The 16238-nt window shown below is 45.0% G+C and overlaps 1 protein-coding gene across 1 annotated transcript in view; it reads left to right on the top strand.

Moving 5' to 3' along the window:
- The window catches only part of Fbxl13 (F-box and leucine rich repeat protein 13), a 142853-nt gene that overhangs the window by 86681 nt on the left and 39934 nt on the right, over positions 1-16238 (top strand). The window contains exons 13-15 of the mRNA XM_075956319.1: positions 14129-14227; positions 15018-15135; positions 15227-15389. Of these exons, the coding sequence (XP_075812434.1) occupies positions 14129-14227; positions 15018-15135; positions 15227-15389 (380 nt within the window). The remainder of the gene's footprint in view (positions 1-14128; positions 14228-15017; positions 15136-15226; positions 15390-16238) is intronic.

Genomic DNA, 16238 nt, shown 5'->3' with positions numbered 1-16238 from the left:
CTCCTGAGTGTGGGATTAAAGACTTATGCTACCTCTTTGCAGCTGAAGTCAGTTCTCTCAGACGTCAGTCACTGAGAGTCTCAGGGTCCAGTTCTGGCTTCCCATTTCTTCTCAGGCCTCACCTGTGGCCTAGGTGACCTAATCTCATAGCTTTATATTATACAAGTGTATAAACATATAAATATTCCACGTACATACTCTGTACACACATGCATGTAATGTATACAGGAGTGCTTATGTTTCTGTATCTGTAAAGCTGTATGTATATTCTATATGAAATATGTCTCAGAGCCAGTTTCTTGTTGCATTTTGTACTCACAGATTTTTTTTAAGGGGGGGGGGTCAAGACAGGGTTTCTCTGTAGCTTTGGAGCCTGTCCTGGAGCTCTTGTACACCAGGCTGGCCTCAAACTCACAGAGATCCGCCTGTCTCTGCCTCCTGGATTCTGGGATTAAAGGCATGCGCCACCATCACCCGGCTCTTATTTATTTATTTATTTTCATTTTTAAGACAGAGTTTTACTCTGTAGCTCGGGCTGTCTTTAAACCCATGGTAATTCTTCTGCCTCAGCCTCTCAAGTGTTAGGTCTATAGGCATGAGCTAACACTTCTGCCTTGAATTCTTACATCTTAGGGAAAATATTCCAGCTCTAGAAGTAATACCTCACTGTACCGTAGCCACCTTTCTCTCAGCCAATGACAGCTCTCTCTAGTTATTTAAGCTCAGGACGTTGATGTCATCTGTTACAGATTGAATTAGGTAACCAGCAAATTCATATATTGAAGTCCCAACCCCAAGCACCCTAGACAAGGCCTTATCTGGGAATAGAATCAGTTCAAATATAATTAGGGTGAAGTCATGGGGCCCTGGTCTAGTATGACTGATAGCCTTATAAGAAATAAAAGATTGGAAACAGGAAGAGTCTAGGAAGGTGAGGGAGCTCCCAGTAGGACAGAGAGAAAGATCTGGAGTGGATCCTGCCTTGATGGACTGACTCAGCCCTGGGGATTGTCGGCTCAAACCTCAGCCTCTAGAACTGGGGAAGGGTGCGTTCTGTTTGGACTGTTACTGTGGTCCTGCCAGACGGAGATGGTACCCTTGACCCTGTTTTCTGTGAAAGCATGAAGTCCGGTCCACTAACCACACAGAATCTATCCGGCCTTCGGCCCCCTGCACCGTTTGCAAAGTCCTGCCCTATTTCTTCATGGATTTCAGTACTGTTTCCTCCGAGCTGGTCTCCCCGCTTTTGCCCCGCCTTCTTCATGGCTGTTCTCAACACAGTGTCCTTCCTCCGCTTCCCACCGACTCCGTAAAACACAGCCCCGGGAGGCTGTGAAGGCCTGCGCGGGCGCTGTGTCCTCCGGTTGCCTCTCTGACATCATTTCTCTGACTATCTTGCCAGTTCTGCCCCAACAACGCCGGCCTCCTTGCTCTGCTTTACAGATGAGCTCCGGCCCTTGGGGTTTGGTGCTGGCTGTTTTCCCTGCCTAGAGTGCTGTTTCTGCAGATAGCCATAGTTAACTTCCTCTAAGTCTTTCTCCAATATCCCCGTAAATGACTAATAGGTGAATAAAAGGACTTTTAAAGCACCGGGTAACACGCTTCAGAGAGATGTTCCCAGTCCATTTCAGCGCTCTCCCATTTCAGCGCTCTCCCAGAGATGGTCTCGGTTCTGTCCAAATTTCAAAACGTCCTTCTGTGCTTGGGAAAGTGCGGCTGGGAGGCCAAGATTCCTGGCCTTTCTTTTCCTTTATCTGTACAGCATTTCTGCAAGTGTTCCCTGTCCACATTGTTCTGTGGTGACCACTTCCCCTACAGGTTCGTCGTCTCCAGCTGCACATTGCAGAGGTTGTGGTGCTGAGTAGGAAGCACAGAATGACCACAGCCATGCTGGGAGGAGGACTGGGGCTGCCAAGCTCCCCCGAAACCCAGCTGCTCCAAACGTGTGGCGAGGGGTCACAGAAGGATGGGGGAGTTTGCACCGGGATTCCAGTTTACACGGAGTATCTGCATCAGCTGGATCAGTAAACGGGCCAAAGGAGAGCTTGGTGGTATGTGTGTCCTGGGCTTCCCCATTCTTCGTTTCCAGCCTTAGCTGTTGCGCTGGCTTCCTCTTCCAGGCTCCGTCCAAACACTCTTATACCGCCCTCCACCCACAGTGAGCCCTAACTGACCCTTCAGGATTGTTATCAGACTCTAGAGAGGCTGGCTAACTCTCCTTCGCCCCATCCCCACAGGTCTAGTCTCACCACACGTGAGCTTCTTTTATTGTGTCTCCATTATGCATGCCTTTGTATCCAAGGCCTTGTGTGTTCTCCGTATTCAATGTTCTGCTTGTTCTCCTGATTTCCTCAGAGGTCTCTGACGGTAGGGGTTTTACCATATTTGGATGCATGCCCATATTCTAAGTATGTGATACAATTCATGACATGAAGTAAAGTTTTAAATCAGTATCCGAGGAATCGATGACCTAAGCTAAAGACAGCTTCCAGGTGTGGCTAGCCAGGTGCTTCAGGCAGAACCTCAGGAGGCCTGAGGTTCACTGAGGGTTCAGCCTGCTTAAAGAGGTTCTCTTGGTGAGGGCTAAGTCTGACATGTTTACAGTGCAGAGTCAGGGAAGGGCTTTGGAAATGATGAAATGCTAAAATGAAAACATTCCTAAAATCATATGTCAGTTATATGACACATAACAGCAAAAACAGAGACAACGTCCCAGAAGTGTTCAAATGAGGCTCGTTAACGGCTTATCCGTAGTTCTGCATGGTTAACTCCTATGAGGCCCGTGAAAGCTAAAGAAACACACAGCAACCTGGAAGGCTTCCTGGCCAGTTCAGTTCTTCGCAACTCCGGTCTTTCAGAGGGATGGAAATCATGCAGTTTGTGGTAGAGGCGAGAAGAAGCCTCGGCGTGCCCAGGGATGGATGTTCATATCTTACTTACAGTCTCCACTGTTGCAATGACACACCATGATGAAACCAAGATGGAGAGGAAAGGGTTTATTATTCAGCATTGCTGTCCATCACTCAAGGGATCAGGACAGGAACTCACACAGGGCAGCATCCCGGAGGCAGGAACTGATGCAGAGGCCCTGGAGGGGAGCTGCTCACTGACTTGCTTCCCATGGCTTTCTCAGATAGAATTCAGGACCACCAGCCCAGGGATGGGACTGGGCCCTCCCCCACTGATCACTAATAGAGGAAAAAGACTTACAGAAGGATCTCAAGGAGGCTCCTTTCTCTCTGATGACTGTAGCTCACGTCAAGTTGACACACACTAGCCAGTACACTGACAATGGGTGTTACCTAAGCAAAGCAGGAATGGGAATGGATTTCCTTTTGTCTCTGTCTCCTTCCCTCCTCTCCTCTCCTCTCCTCTCCTCTCCTCTCCTCTCCTCTCCTCTCCTCTCCTCTCCTCCCTCTCCCTCTCCCTCTCCCTCTCCCTCTCCCTCTCCCTCTCTCTCTCTCTCTCTCCCGTTCTCTCTCTGTCTCCTCCATTCTGTGTTCCAGGAAGCAGTGAGATGGTGGAAATCTGCTCATCCTTACCCCATGGGGCCTTGACCATTTACTCATCTTGTGTATGTTTCTGCCTCTGTTCCCTCATCCCTAGCTGAGCTGGGTTAGATCACCTCTGAGGCCCTTCCCAGCTTGGGAGTTGAATGTTTCTAAGATGGTGACTAACGAAGGTAACCAGCGAAAGAGCAAGATGGGAGGGGGTGGCAATAATGGACTCTGTTTATAGAAAGACTGAGTTAGGAATGCTTATGATATATCTGGTTATAAATGACAAGAATCACTTGAAAAGCAATGCTGATCTTGGAACAGAGCTTGGAATAGGGGGATAGGTTTGAATGTAGCAGTAAGAATTAATTAGGGTATGAGTTTCATGGCCAACTCAACAGGTAGTAAATGAGCAGATTGTATCTCACAAGATATTGGTTAAGAGTTCAGGTTTATAAAGCATTTGATTGAGTCTATCATTTTATATTCCTTGGAATAATAAATGATGGTGTATTAGTTACTTTTCTATTGCTGTGTCAAAATACCATGACCAAGGCAACTTATAAAATAAAGCATTTAATTGGGCTTACTGTTTCAGGGGATTAGAGTCCATGATGGCAGAGTAAAGTCATGGTGGCAGGAAAAGCTGAGAGTTCACATCTTGATCTGCAAGGAGGAGGTGGGGGGTGCCGTGAGTCTTGAAACCTCAAGGCCCACCACCCCTAGTGACACACCTTCTCTAACACAACATGGCTACATCTCCTAATCTTTCCCAAATAATTCCACTAATTGGGGACCAAGTATTCAAATATATGAGCATATGGGGACCATTCTCATTCAAATCTCCACATTTGACTTCCTGTGGCTTGTTGCCATATCATAATACAAAATGTATTTAGTCCAACTTTGAAAGTCTCCATAGTCTTTCAGTCTCAACAGTGTTTAAAAGCCCAGAGTCCAAGTCTCTTTGGAGACTCAGGGCCATTTCTTAACTGGAAACGCCTGTAAAGTAAGGAAGTGAAGTGCACTTCCAACACACAATGGCACAGACACATTACCATCTCAAAACGGAGGAAGGGGGTCTAGTGAGGAAATACTAGACCAAAGCAAGACCAAACCCCAGCACGACACACTTCATGTCTGATGTCACAGGGCTTAGATGGCTCTGCCATCCCATCTTTGCTGCCTACTTCTCTCTGTGTTCCATACGCTGTCCAAAGTTCTCCTCAGCAGGTATCCCACAGCTTTGGTACCGCTGACATCTTGAGGCTGCCAATGCAACCCAGGCCTCACTTTCTCAGCTCCATGCCATGCTCAAGGATTCTATGCGGGGATTCCCGTGCCACATGCCTAGCATTCGAGGCTTTCCTTAACCAAGTCCACTTGAATATCCTTCCTGATTCTAAAGCAGAGCCACATGAACAACACCGCCACATTCAGCTGCCTGCTTGTCAAAGAATAGATAAGAAATATGGGTTAATAGATGCATGAGCAATTGGATGAACATTTATTATTTATATTAAGACCTTGATGGAGGTTATTTTGGATTAGTCAGAACAGAAACTTCTTCCTATACCTAGTGACACATATTGTCCAACAAAGTCACAATGCCCATCCTTCCCAAACAGTTCCATCAGCTGAGGACCAAGTATTCAAACATATGAGCCCATGGGACCATTCTCATCCCAGTCATCACGGATGGGGAACACTATGCTTGTTCATGTTTGCTGAATTCTGTGGTGTGAATATTTTCACAGTGGCCTATTTTCAGTTACAATGGGAGAGTCCTGGGATGGGATCTGGGAAGAGGTGTACAGCCCCCATTATATGATACTGTCATTATGAAAGACAACAGACATATGTGTCCCCATAAGCTCAGATAATGGTGATGTGTGGCCAAAGTGACATGGAGTGACGAGTCTGACTATACACTACTTTTGTGTTTAATATACTTTAAATTTTTATGATTTAATTCTTTAAATGTCTGTGTTTAACAGTCAGCTTGTAGAATTCCTGAAAATGAAAGTCTGAACAATTATTTTTTTAAAAAAAAACAATCAAATTTACCTTGTCTTTTTAAGTGGTATGAGCCAGCTTCACACCACACTGAAACTAATGCTAAGATCACACAGAAGATGTCTAGACAGACAAGAACCTTGGCCCATGTGATACCGAAGACTAAACTCTTAAACACTAGTCTGTCGTTTGTAAAATTCGAAGTGATACTTGGGTTATAATTTTAAAGTTGCTTTTTGGATTTAAAAAACCGATATGGTCTTAAGTGTCATCTGATAGGGAGTAGTGGCTTCTAGAAGAACCCTAAGTCAGAAAAAAACAGTCAAAAGGTAAGCTATTGCTAGTCATAGCTCAGCTCTTAGGAGAAATAATTCAACCTAATTCTTCCAGAACTACAGCTCAATTGTATTGAAAAAAATATGAGTTATAAAAAAATCTTTTCATTTATCTTCTAAATCAGGCTTGTAATATTTAAATGGTGCTCATGTAATTACACGTTTCATAGGACTGTCTCGGCCGTAGTGAGAAGGAAGTAAACCATAAGCAATGTGCACTCTAACACCTACTGATTCATAGAAGATTCTCGCAGGGAAAACGTGTAAAGGACTTTAGTCTAAATTGTGTGGTGCAAACGGGACAACTGGCGGCAATTCTCCATCAGCTGAGAGTCCATCACACTTCCCATTCCTGAAAATAAATTGAAACAAATTCCACTCATTTTGGAAACCACACTTAGCTGGTGTTTCTCCTCCTCTCTTCATCACACGGAGTTCACAAGCGCTTCAGAAACTCTGTTTTGATCTCTGGGTTAGAATGGAGCCCAGGCAGCCTGGTCTACAAGAGCTAGTTCCAGGACAGGCTCCAAAACCACAGAGAAACCCTGTCTCGAAAAACCAAAAAAAAAAAAAAAAAAGAATGGAGCCCAGGGTTTATGCTGTAGCTTGGAGCCACCATCCAGCTTAGTCAGTGTGGGCGAGCTCTGAGCATTGCTGTAAGGAGGAAGCACCGTGGTGTCCTCAGTCGTTAAGGGGAAGCTATGATCAACTCTGCCGCTGGACGAGGGAAAGAACAAGAAACTGTGCTCAACAACAACGAACAGGGTCAAGATGGGCCAGCCTGTTCCTGGCTGAGCGGAGCTCTGAGTCATTGCCCAGCCAATGCAGCATTGGCGAGCATGCTTGCTCTCCTGGCATCTGCAGGCTTCTCTCTGCGCCTTCTAGTTCTTCAGCCACATTCGAAAAATAAAGCTATTTTTTAAAAAAATGTGTGATTATTGGAATGTTTTGATAAATATGGCAATCTTTAACTGGCCATATTAACACTCCCCGGTTATGATTTACATTGTATAAACAATTTATTCAGCAATCACTTGGTCTATTAAAAATCTTTTGTTGGCCCATACTCTATCAGGCTTGTGCCGTATTGTATAGGAGCCATTGATGGCTAAGACCCTGTCCGTGTTTCTCAGAGAGATTAATAAACACGTGTGGGCAGGTTCCATAGAAGACAGAGTGAGAGCTGTGGGCTGCAGTTGGATGCAGGAAAGTGGGTTCCCTGATATCTGGGGAACCTCTTTTCTTCTCCAATAAGTTCTTCTAGCTAAGCCGTGCTCCCTTGGGGTCACGAAGAGGCTGGGAAGGATATAAGGGCCTGACCGAAGTCATCACTTTCCCAATTAGTTATTGGACATGCTGAAAGAATGGCAGAAACAGCTGTAAATGCCACAGGAACACGGCTTGGACCACATCTGCTTAAGCTGGGCATGTCTGTGGAGGCGTGTCTGGCCCTGCACATACATACATGGTGTGTGTGTTGCTGAGCACACTGATGCTGAGACACAGAGAAAAGACGTGGAAAACAGAAACTTAGTGGGAGATAATCATAGTGCGATCACCCTGACCTCTGCCCAGCCGTGGTGCTCTGCCTCATTCTCACGGCTAATGGCCACCTTTTCTCCACACACGGCCCTCTGCCTGGGTAAATGAGGCAGGCATGTAGCTGGCCTGCTCCGTTAGCAGCTGGGAAGCCACGGTGTCTGCTGGGACAGGAGCTTGGAACACCCCTGGGTGAGGGAAAGGGCATGGAGGCAAAGGGGCGCCGCCACCCCTTAGAAGACAAAGTTATCGCTGTGCGGAAGCCGCCGATTTGAACATGGTATTTCTACTTTCTCCTTATTTTAAAGAGAAAATCCCAGCTTCAGATTTACACTCCCATTCTTTTAGTGAAGAGAAAGTAACTGTGATTGCTTTGCCTAAAAGACTCTGGCAGAAGTATTTGAGCCATAAAATATTAGCCAAACATCTTTTTGGATATCGTACTATAAACTTCGTGGAGACTCTAAGTGCCTGGTGCCAGGACAAAGCGGAAGCCTCCTCCTCCTCAGAGGTTCCTCCCCACCGCTTCTCCAGAGACTAGCCCTGGGGGCGACAGCACCAAGCTTCTGGCTATGGGCGCTCTCTCTCCATCACTTTCCTCCCCTTTTGGAAAATCTTGTCACGAATGTGTTTCCAGGGGAAAAGGTTGTTTATCTGCTCCTTAGAAGCCAGATAACAGTGCTGCGAGTTGAAATAAAGAGAGTGAATTCAGAACTGTCAAAAACAACAGAGCCGCCTGTGGGGTTATAGGGAGGAGTGGCCATGGACCAGGCTCACACAAGCCGAACTGCTGAAGAACCTTCGGTCCCTCACTCCTCGGGCTCACCCAGTCCGTGCCGGGCACCGATCGGCGCTGGAGACAGCTCCTGCGAGGAGTGGATAAGGAACGGGTCTCCGACACACCGTGCCTTGTTTTGTATTTGCCCTGTGAGGAGTGCGCTGTGGGGAGTTTCAGGGCCCCTCTCCCTCTGTTTTCTGTGGGGATCGCTTGTATCCAGAAGACCAAAAAGACTCCGTATGATGGGATGTGGCTGGGCACCGGCTGAGCCAAGCTCTTATGGACACCGCTGTGTGAGAAAGGGGCAGGGCCAGAGAGCCCAGCTTTGCTGACTCCAAGCCCAGAATCCTTCCTCCTGCCTCTGTCCTGAGTGTTTACAGTTTGTTTATCTCCCCTGGAAGAAGTCATGAAAAACTCACTCAGAAATCCATGGCAAGAATACAAAATGCCTCCTTTTGGCTTTATGACATTTCCTCTCTGTCTATCTACTATGTTTCTTGCTGCCAGAGCCCGGGTCAGCATTCGCACCTCTTTCTGCCCTGTCTAAAGGAAACAGACAGACAGACAGAACCCCTCCCTGGCAGCATCCAGCCTGCATTGCTTCACACATGCGCTGTCATGGTGTGGGTGAACCTCAGACTGTAAAGTGTGCCTCGAGGAGAACTAGGCTTCACCCGGCAAATGGAAGAAGACAACACGGAGGCCTCTCTTGAGTTTTGATTCAATATCACACTACCCTCTCCTCGATTTCAGCATCCCGGCTTTGGTTTATAGGTTTCAGACTACCCAGCCCTTGGAGTGATATGACCCAATTTCCTTTTTAGAAAGACTGGATTCCCTATATGCACAGCCCTGGCCTTCCTGTAAGTCACTACACTGACCGGGCTGGCCTTGAGCCCACAGAGAGCCAGCTGCCTCTGCCTCCCTAGTGCTGGGATTAAAGGCGTGCGCCACTGTTGTGTAATATTATTTTAAGATGTGTTACATTTGTTTATGCTGTGGAACGTTTGTTTAGTGAGGCCACGATGTGCTGCATTCTTTGATATTGCATTTGTTTAACTCCATGAAGCTGTGTTAGTTTGCCTGTCTGAAACACCTGATTGGTCTAATAAAGACATGAACGGGATAGGTGGGGCCACCAGGCAGAGAGAAAAAATAGTTTGCGAAATCTGGGAGGAAAGATCAAGGAAGAGAGAAAGGAGGAGGAGGACTCCAGGGTCCAGCTGCACAGCGAGCCACAGGGAAATCCAGGGGCAGCTGCACAGTGAGCCACAGGGAAATCCAGGGCCAGCTGCACAGCGAGTCACAGGGAAATCCAGGGCCAGCTGCACAGCGAGTCACAGGGAAATCCAGGGGCAGCTGCACAGCGAGCCACAGGGAAATCCAGGGGCAGCTGCATAGCGAGCCACAGAGAAGAAGAAAAGAGAAAGATCAAAGCCCAGAGGCAAAAGGTAGTTGGGATAATTTTAAATTAAGAAAAGCTGGCTAGAAACAAGCCAAACTAAGGCCGGGCATTCATAAGTAAGAAGAAGCCTCTGTGTGTGTTTGTTTGGGAGTCGCATGGCGGGCCCTTCCAAAGAGTAAAGAGTAAAAACAACCAATTACACACCACCGCACCAGGCATGATCTGATTTGTTAAAGTCAATCTTTCTCTTAGAAATAGATTTGGGTAGATAGACATCACCCTAGTTTCTCGGAAGAGCTAACTCCTTTCTCTGACAATAATGCACTTGGGAATGACCTGGAGAGTTGGAATTTGTTCAGCTTCGGGTTCTAGGTGGATCTGTACTTTCAACAGGAGGCACTGAGCCTGCTCCCTGTGGACCAGATTCTCAATAGGAAAGCTTTATGTAGCCAACCTTTTGAGCTATTTCATCATATCAGTTATTTCTCTAAGATATTTGTATTTTGGGGAGGTTGATGGGTTACCGTTTTAGTTAATCCATTTTAATTACTGATATTTTAGTTTGGTATCAGTTCTTCACTGCTATATAATCTGTGTTGAATACAGCCCACTCTTTGGTCATCAGGAGACCTCATAAAAGACAGTGTTCTTCAGGATGTAAAGCTACAGGAGTCCAAGAGTGTTGTGTTGCCATAGAAATAGACAGACGTACACAATAAAACAAGGACCCCAAAGTCCATACGTTTATGTCCAATTGATTTTTAAAGATGTATTTTTTTATTTAAAAATTGTGTGTGTGTATGTCTGTGTGTTGAGTTCCCTATTTTCTATGGGCTTCTGTTACGGGGGTGATGGCCAGTCACCAGTGTCTGGGTGATTCCTAGGACCCAGCAAAGGGACCAAGTCTCCAGAGCCATTGAAGACAAGGGCAACACATAAAACACAAACTCATTTCCATTTTACTCTCATTGGCCGAGCAGCTGAACAGAGACTTTATCCCTGTCAAAGCAGTATTGATGACGGAAGTTACAAAATAATCCCATACTACTTCAGAATTACGTATAATAAGGGGTTATTTATTTAGGGGAGACTTACAGATCACTGTCCTAGATCAAAATCTTCCGCACGATTAGGTAACAGGAACAGAGTCTAGCTGCCGGAAGCGAGAGCCAGAAGCAAGAGAGTGAGCACAAGCTTTATAGCTGCAATTATAGCATAAGAGACCACGCCCAAGTGGGTGGGTATCTTAAAGACTATTGGCCAAAGGAGCTCCCACAGCACCCCCTTTTGTTCTAAACCCAATACAAAACTATGCACACTAGGAACAGCTATCAAGTATAAAGTTAGAATTACAACCAACATAATATTAAGCAAAGAATATATCCTAATGTTTTAACAAGCCTTTTATCCTAAGGAGTCTAAGTCTTATATTGGAAATGGCTTGGCTAGATCATAAGAGGAAGGTAACTATGACTATCTAATCTTCAACCCCATCGAAGGCCTGAGAAGGGAGATAATATTACTTGAGTAGGCAGGAAGTGCAATCAAGCAGCTTCCAAACTGTGCAGTAGATGACAGACAGCTGGCTGCCTGAGCAATCACCCAAAGTCTCATTTGCAATGTTGAAGCAACCAACTTTGGCTAAGGCCTAGAGTAACTGACAGACCATTTTCAGAGGCAGGAACAATTTCAGAATCATCTTACCCTGTCTTGGCAAGGTTTGGCAGTCTTTTTTCTTGTATCCTGCTTATCCAGTCTGGACACTGCACTTTGTCAGTGGTTGAGGTATGGGCAGTTCCTTGCCCAAAGGCCAGTTTTGCCAAGAAGAAAACAAACTCCAAGTAGAGTGTCTTTGGTGTTCAACACTCTCTCAAGAATAGATGGGGGCTGCTAGGAGCAATCGTGTCTCACATCAACAGAATCCTAAGTTATTTAAATGCCATGTTCTACAGATCTTTGAAGTGGTTGAAGGTTACTTATCTATGTAGAATACAACCTCTATGTATCTAAAGAACCTAATTAGCCTGACTAAAAGTATAACAAACATGAATGACTATTGACCTATAATACTTAATATTTATATAACTTAGTGACCAAGACTTCATATCAGAATATTAAACAATCTTTAAACAATTGTGCGGTAAAGGAGGACAGTGACCTCAAAATGTGAATAATGTATAAATATCTTGATCAGAGTTAGAAATATATAATGCAATATGATAAATGTATTTTAAAATTGTATCCATATATAAAATGTCTTGAACAAAATGCATGATACAATATATTATATTATACAAATACTATACAAAATAATTTTGCATAGGTGTACAAATATTGTGAACAGAAATAACAAATATAATTTGAACTTGTGTCAATGTACAAGAATCCATACCAATGTAAATTGTTCAAAAATAATAGCTCACAAGTATTCACTCTATTACTCACTATTATTATTAGTGTGAGTAAGTTCACATTAATATACCTATTATCCCATTCAATTTCCCCTCTTTTTTTTTTTAAATCTCTGGGCCTACATAATTTTCACACCAACCTCCAACCCTATACAAGTAATAATCAACCCCTAAATGGTATCCCTAGCCATGAGGACAAACTTTGTTGGGAGAGGGAACATTGTCTTTTAGAATTGCTTCCAGCTATCATGGGGGTGATGTTCTTTCTATGGGACCCTGTAAAAGTAAAATGACGGTTAAGTTTCAAGATTGCTGTTTGTATAATTAAATGGTCTCTGAGTAGTTGATAGGGTTTTTTTTTTTTTTTGGTTCTTATTTGGAGTTCTGTCCAGGATGTTGTAAGAAGGTGCACCATTTCCACCATTACTCAAAAACCAGTCTCCTAGTAGTGCAATCAGCATCACGACGTCATATCAACCATGATGTCATGGCATTGTTGTGGGGCCCCATCTTCTTCCTGGAAGCCTCAAAGATTACTGCAGGAAAGTCTACTGTTCATTGTAGAAAACTTGAGCATTATTCATATAGACATATATTCAGTGAGAGATACAATATAGACAAAGTGGACATGGAGAAAAGTAAAATATTTCCTTAAAATCTATCTACTTTCTGTCCCATACCAGATGGCTCTGACATGAGACAGAAACTCTGAATTTTTCTTCTAACAATATGCTTGGATTTAGAGAAGAATAGCCATTGTCCAATTCCAAGGCCAGCTTTGATTTTTAAGTAGAGATATATACATGTCCAGATAATCGTATTTTACCATGCAGATGATATAGCATCATAAGTCAGATTTCTCTTATCTCGATAATTCTTTCTGGATAGCTATCTTTTCATCTTTGGGCATGTAGATGTCCAAGGTCTCTCGACTCTTTGAAGATGAATATTTTTCTGCAAAGACAAGAACAGAACCCTGCCCCAAACATGAGGTTTTCTTCCCATCTGTATGGTTGTCACCTCTGCAGTCGACTGTCATTTCTTTTTCTCAGGAGGTTTCTCTTTTTCAAGCTGAATTCTTATTAATTTTGATAATGTCCACAGCTTTTCTTCTCCTGTGAAACAAGAGTGAAAACCTTTTCCCAATGTAGCACATCTCCTGGTTTCCATTGTGAGGTCAACACATCCTTGAAATATATCAGCTGACTTAATTCAGAAGTTTTTGCTGTTATCCAATGTCTTTCTGCTGCTGCTGATTTTTTCTCATTAGTATTAAGAAAATTCAAGGTTAATAAAGCACCATGCTGGCCACAGCTTGTAAGTCACTGTAATAGATCCACATGTAATATACATATGTTCTAGAGTTCCATTCCTCCAGAAAAGCTGACAAATTCGGAGGATAAACAAAATGCTAAGCAAAATGGCTAGATACAGAAGGTTTCACACTGTGTAGTTGCATTTGTAGTAAACATTCCACACAAGTTGGTCCAAAGAGTCAGAAACCGGGTTAGCAATGCCAGGAACCAAGGGGCAGGGTGTGTGGCCAGCAGGCGCCTGGTTGCTCGTTTGCCTTATGAAGCTGTTTTGGAATTAGATGCAGGTGGTGACTTATAAAACACTGAATAGTTATTTAAATGGTTCATGTTTATTTTTCGAGACAGGGTTTATCTGTAGCTTTGGAGCCTGTCCTGGAAACTAGCTCCTGTGGACCAGGCTGGCCTGGAACTCATAGAGATCTGCCTGCCTCTGCCTCCCGAGTGCTGGGATTAAAGGTGTGTGCCACCATCGCCTGGCTTGTCAGTCCTATTTTATGCTTTCAATTTTATTTTTTTTTATCTGAAAATTGCATTTCTTTGTTTACTTATTTGGTGTGTGTGTGTAATATGCTTTGGTGTGTGGGCCACGTGGGGCTTGCAGAGGTCAGCCTCTGAGCTGCTGGGTCAGCTCTGCCTTCTAGCCCGTGAGATCTGGGTATGGAACTCAGGCTGTCAGGCTGGCAGCCAGTTCTCTCCCTGAGCTATCTCAGCAGCACATGGTTTTCCTTTTAAAACATGCAAAGACTTCACGGCCACCTCTGGCGATGGCGTCCTGGCCTTTCGCAGGAGGCCCCGCTAATTAATTTCCCCACCATCTCCTCTGTGATTCAGATCTCAGTGCAAGGCTTCAGGAACATCGCAAGCAGCTGCACGGGCATCATGCACCTGACCATCAACGACATGCCAACCCTGACCGACAACTGCGTAAAAGTAGGTGGCAAGACGAGCCTTCCCCTCGTTTATACGAGCACACACGCTGCTGGCCTGAGCTACTGAGAAACGTGAGCCGGCCTTTTACTCGAATTGATTCATAGCTAGGAAATCATTTAAATAGTCGCACATCCGCATGCATGTACCTCACGAAAACATTTGAGGGGCTGGAGAGATGGCTCGGTGGTTAAGAGCACTCACTGCTCTTCCAAAGGTCCTGAGTTCAGCTCCCAGCACCCACACCGCAGCTCACATCTGTCTGTAACTCCAGTTCCGGAGCACCTGACACCCTCCTGCAGACACACATACAGGCGAAACAGCAGTGCCTGTGGACAAACAGCAACAGACAGACAAAACGCCTGAATGCTTAACTACTTTTGATATTCCGGCCAGAGCACAATTGTCATCCTCCCGACTGTGACCCAGGCCCAGCTCTGCGTGACTTAATCTGATCCCCTTGTCAACTGCCAGCTGGCTTTTCCAACATTTCCTTTCCTCGTGTTTTTCCATGCTCTTGTAACATTTAATTTTCACTTCTCTACATTCCTCAAAATGAGCATATTGATTTCATAAAATACGAAATCAGCCCTATTTGCTGGAAAATTAGAAAAATGTAGCAGTCAGCCCGTCTGCTCTGAAGGTCTTGAGGAATGACCATCCCCTCCTTGTTGAAAATTAGGAAAATGTAGCAGTCAGCCCGTCTGCTCTGAAGGTCTTGAGGGAATGATCATCCCCTCCTTGTGGGTGCTCTGCAGTAGCGAGCCTGTCTCCGTTTCTCCCTCTCCCGAAGGTCTTGGTTGAGAAGTGTCCCCGCATCTCCACGGTGGTTTTCCTTGGCTCACCACACATCTCTGACTCCGCCTTCAAAGCTCTTTCTTCCTGCAACCTCCAAAAAATCCGATTTGAAGGTCTGTGATGCTAAAAATGTGACTTAACCTTATTTAAATTTTTCCCCTGGACATTTAAAGATGGTACTTGTATTTTCTCCTTTCTCAACAGGAAACAAAAGGATTACGGACGCGTGCTTCAAATATATAGACAAGAACTACCCAGGTATCAATCACATTTACATGGTGGACTGCAAGACGCTGACCGACAGCAGCCTCAAGTCACTTTCTGTGTTGAAGCAACTGGCTGTGCTGAACTTGACCAACTGTGTGAGGTAAAAGCCCCTCGGAGTGTGTCGACTCGGTGTTCAAGCAATGTAGATTATCAAGGCTGAGCCAGGCTCTTTCGACAGTGTTAGTTAGGCGAGCAGAAAAGGCCGGGTCCAAGTCTTACTGTGTAGGGAGGCTTTCTATCTTGGCTGATGAATTTAATTATGTAATCATTTCCCCACTGCACATGCCCTTTCCCATAATGCATCTGATCTTACTCATATACCTGCCCAGTTGTGCACAGGCCCAAGATAGTAAACAGACGATTTTCCCTAAAAGCTCGTTGGAAAACAGTTTTGCCTTATTGCACACACTCCCAGAATAAGTTGAGCTGGCTAGAGCTATTTCTCATTCTGGAAATCTGTTTGAATGGGAACTGTCCAGGTTTGGTTGTTGTTAGGGGAAGGGCAAGTCATACTGTTTCACAGAGGGAAGAGAACAAGTCAGGCAGTGTGGTGGGGCTCAGGTGGTGTCCGAGGTTGCTACTTAGATTGAGTGCAGGGAGCTGTGTGCGTGCAGCATGTTCACAGACGGGGCTAGCCCACCTGAGGAGAGTCTCGGGGTTCCTAAACCACCCCTGCTGCAGTTCTTTCTCTGTGGACTTTCACCGTCGGGTCCTTGCCCATGGTGCTGCTTTCCTGCTTTCTTTTGCAAATCTTTTCCAGAGATATATTTCTCAGTCTTCCACGCTGGGAGCTATATTTTATTTTCTCGTTAACTCATTACTCACTGATTACTCCAGTCTGGTATTTGCTAATACATAAGCTGATTGTGTTTGGACCTCTGCTTTGTCATGCCTCGTTTCCCACCCCAACAGCCTCCAGATTGCGGCCCAGGTAGGTGCCTAGCGAGAG

This window comes from Microtus pennsylvanicus, chromosome 22 (assembly GCF_037038515.1).
Source record: "Microtus pennsylvanicus isolate mMicPen1 chromosome 22, mMicPen1.hap1, whole genome shotgun sequence".
Taxonomy (NCBI): domain Eukaryota; kingdom Metazoa; phylum Chordata; class Mammalia; order Rodentia; family Cricetidae; genus Microtus; species Microtus pennsylvanicus.
The sequence above is the reverse complement of the archived record's forward strand: the minus strand, read 5'-3'. Positions and strand labels throughout refer to the sequence as shown.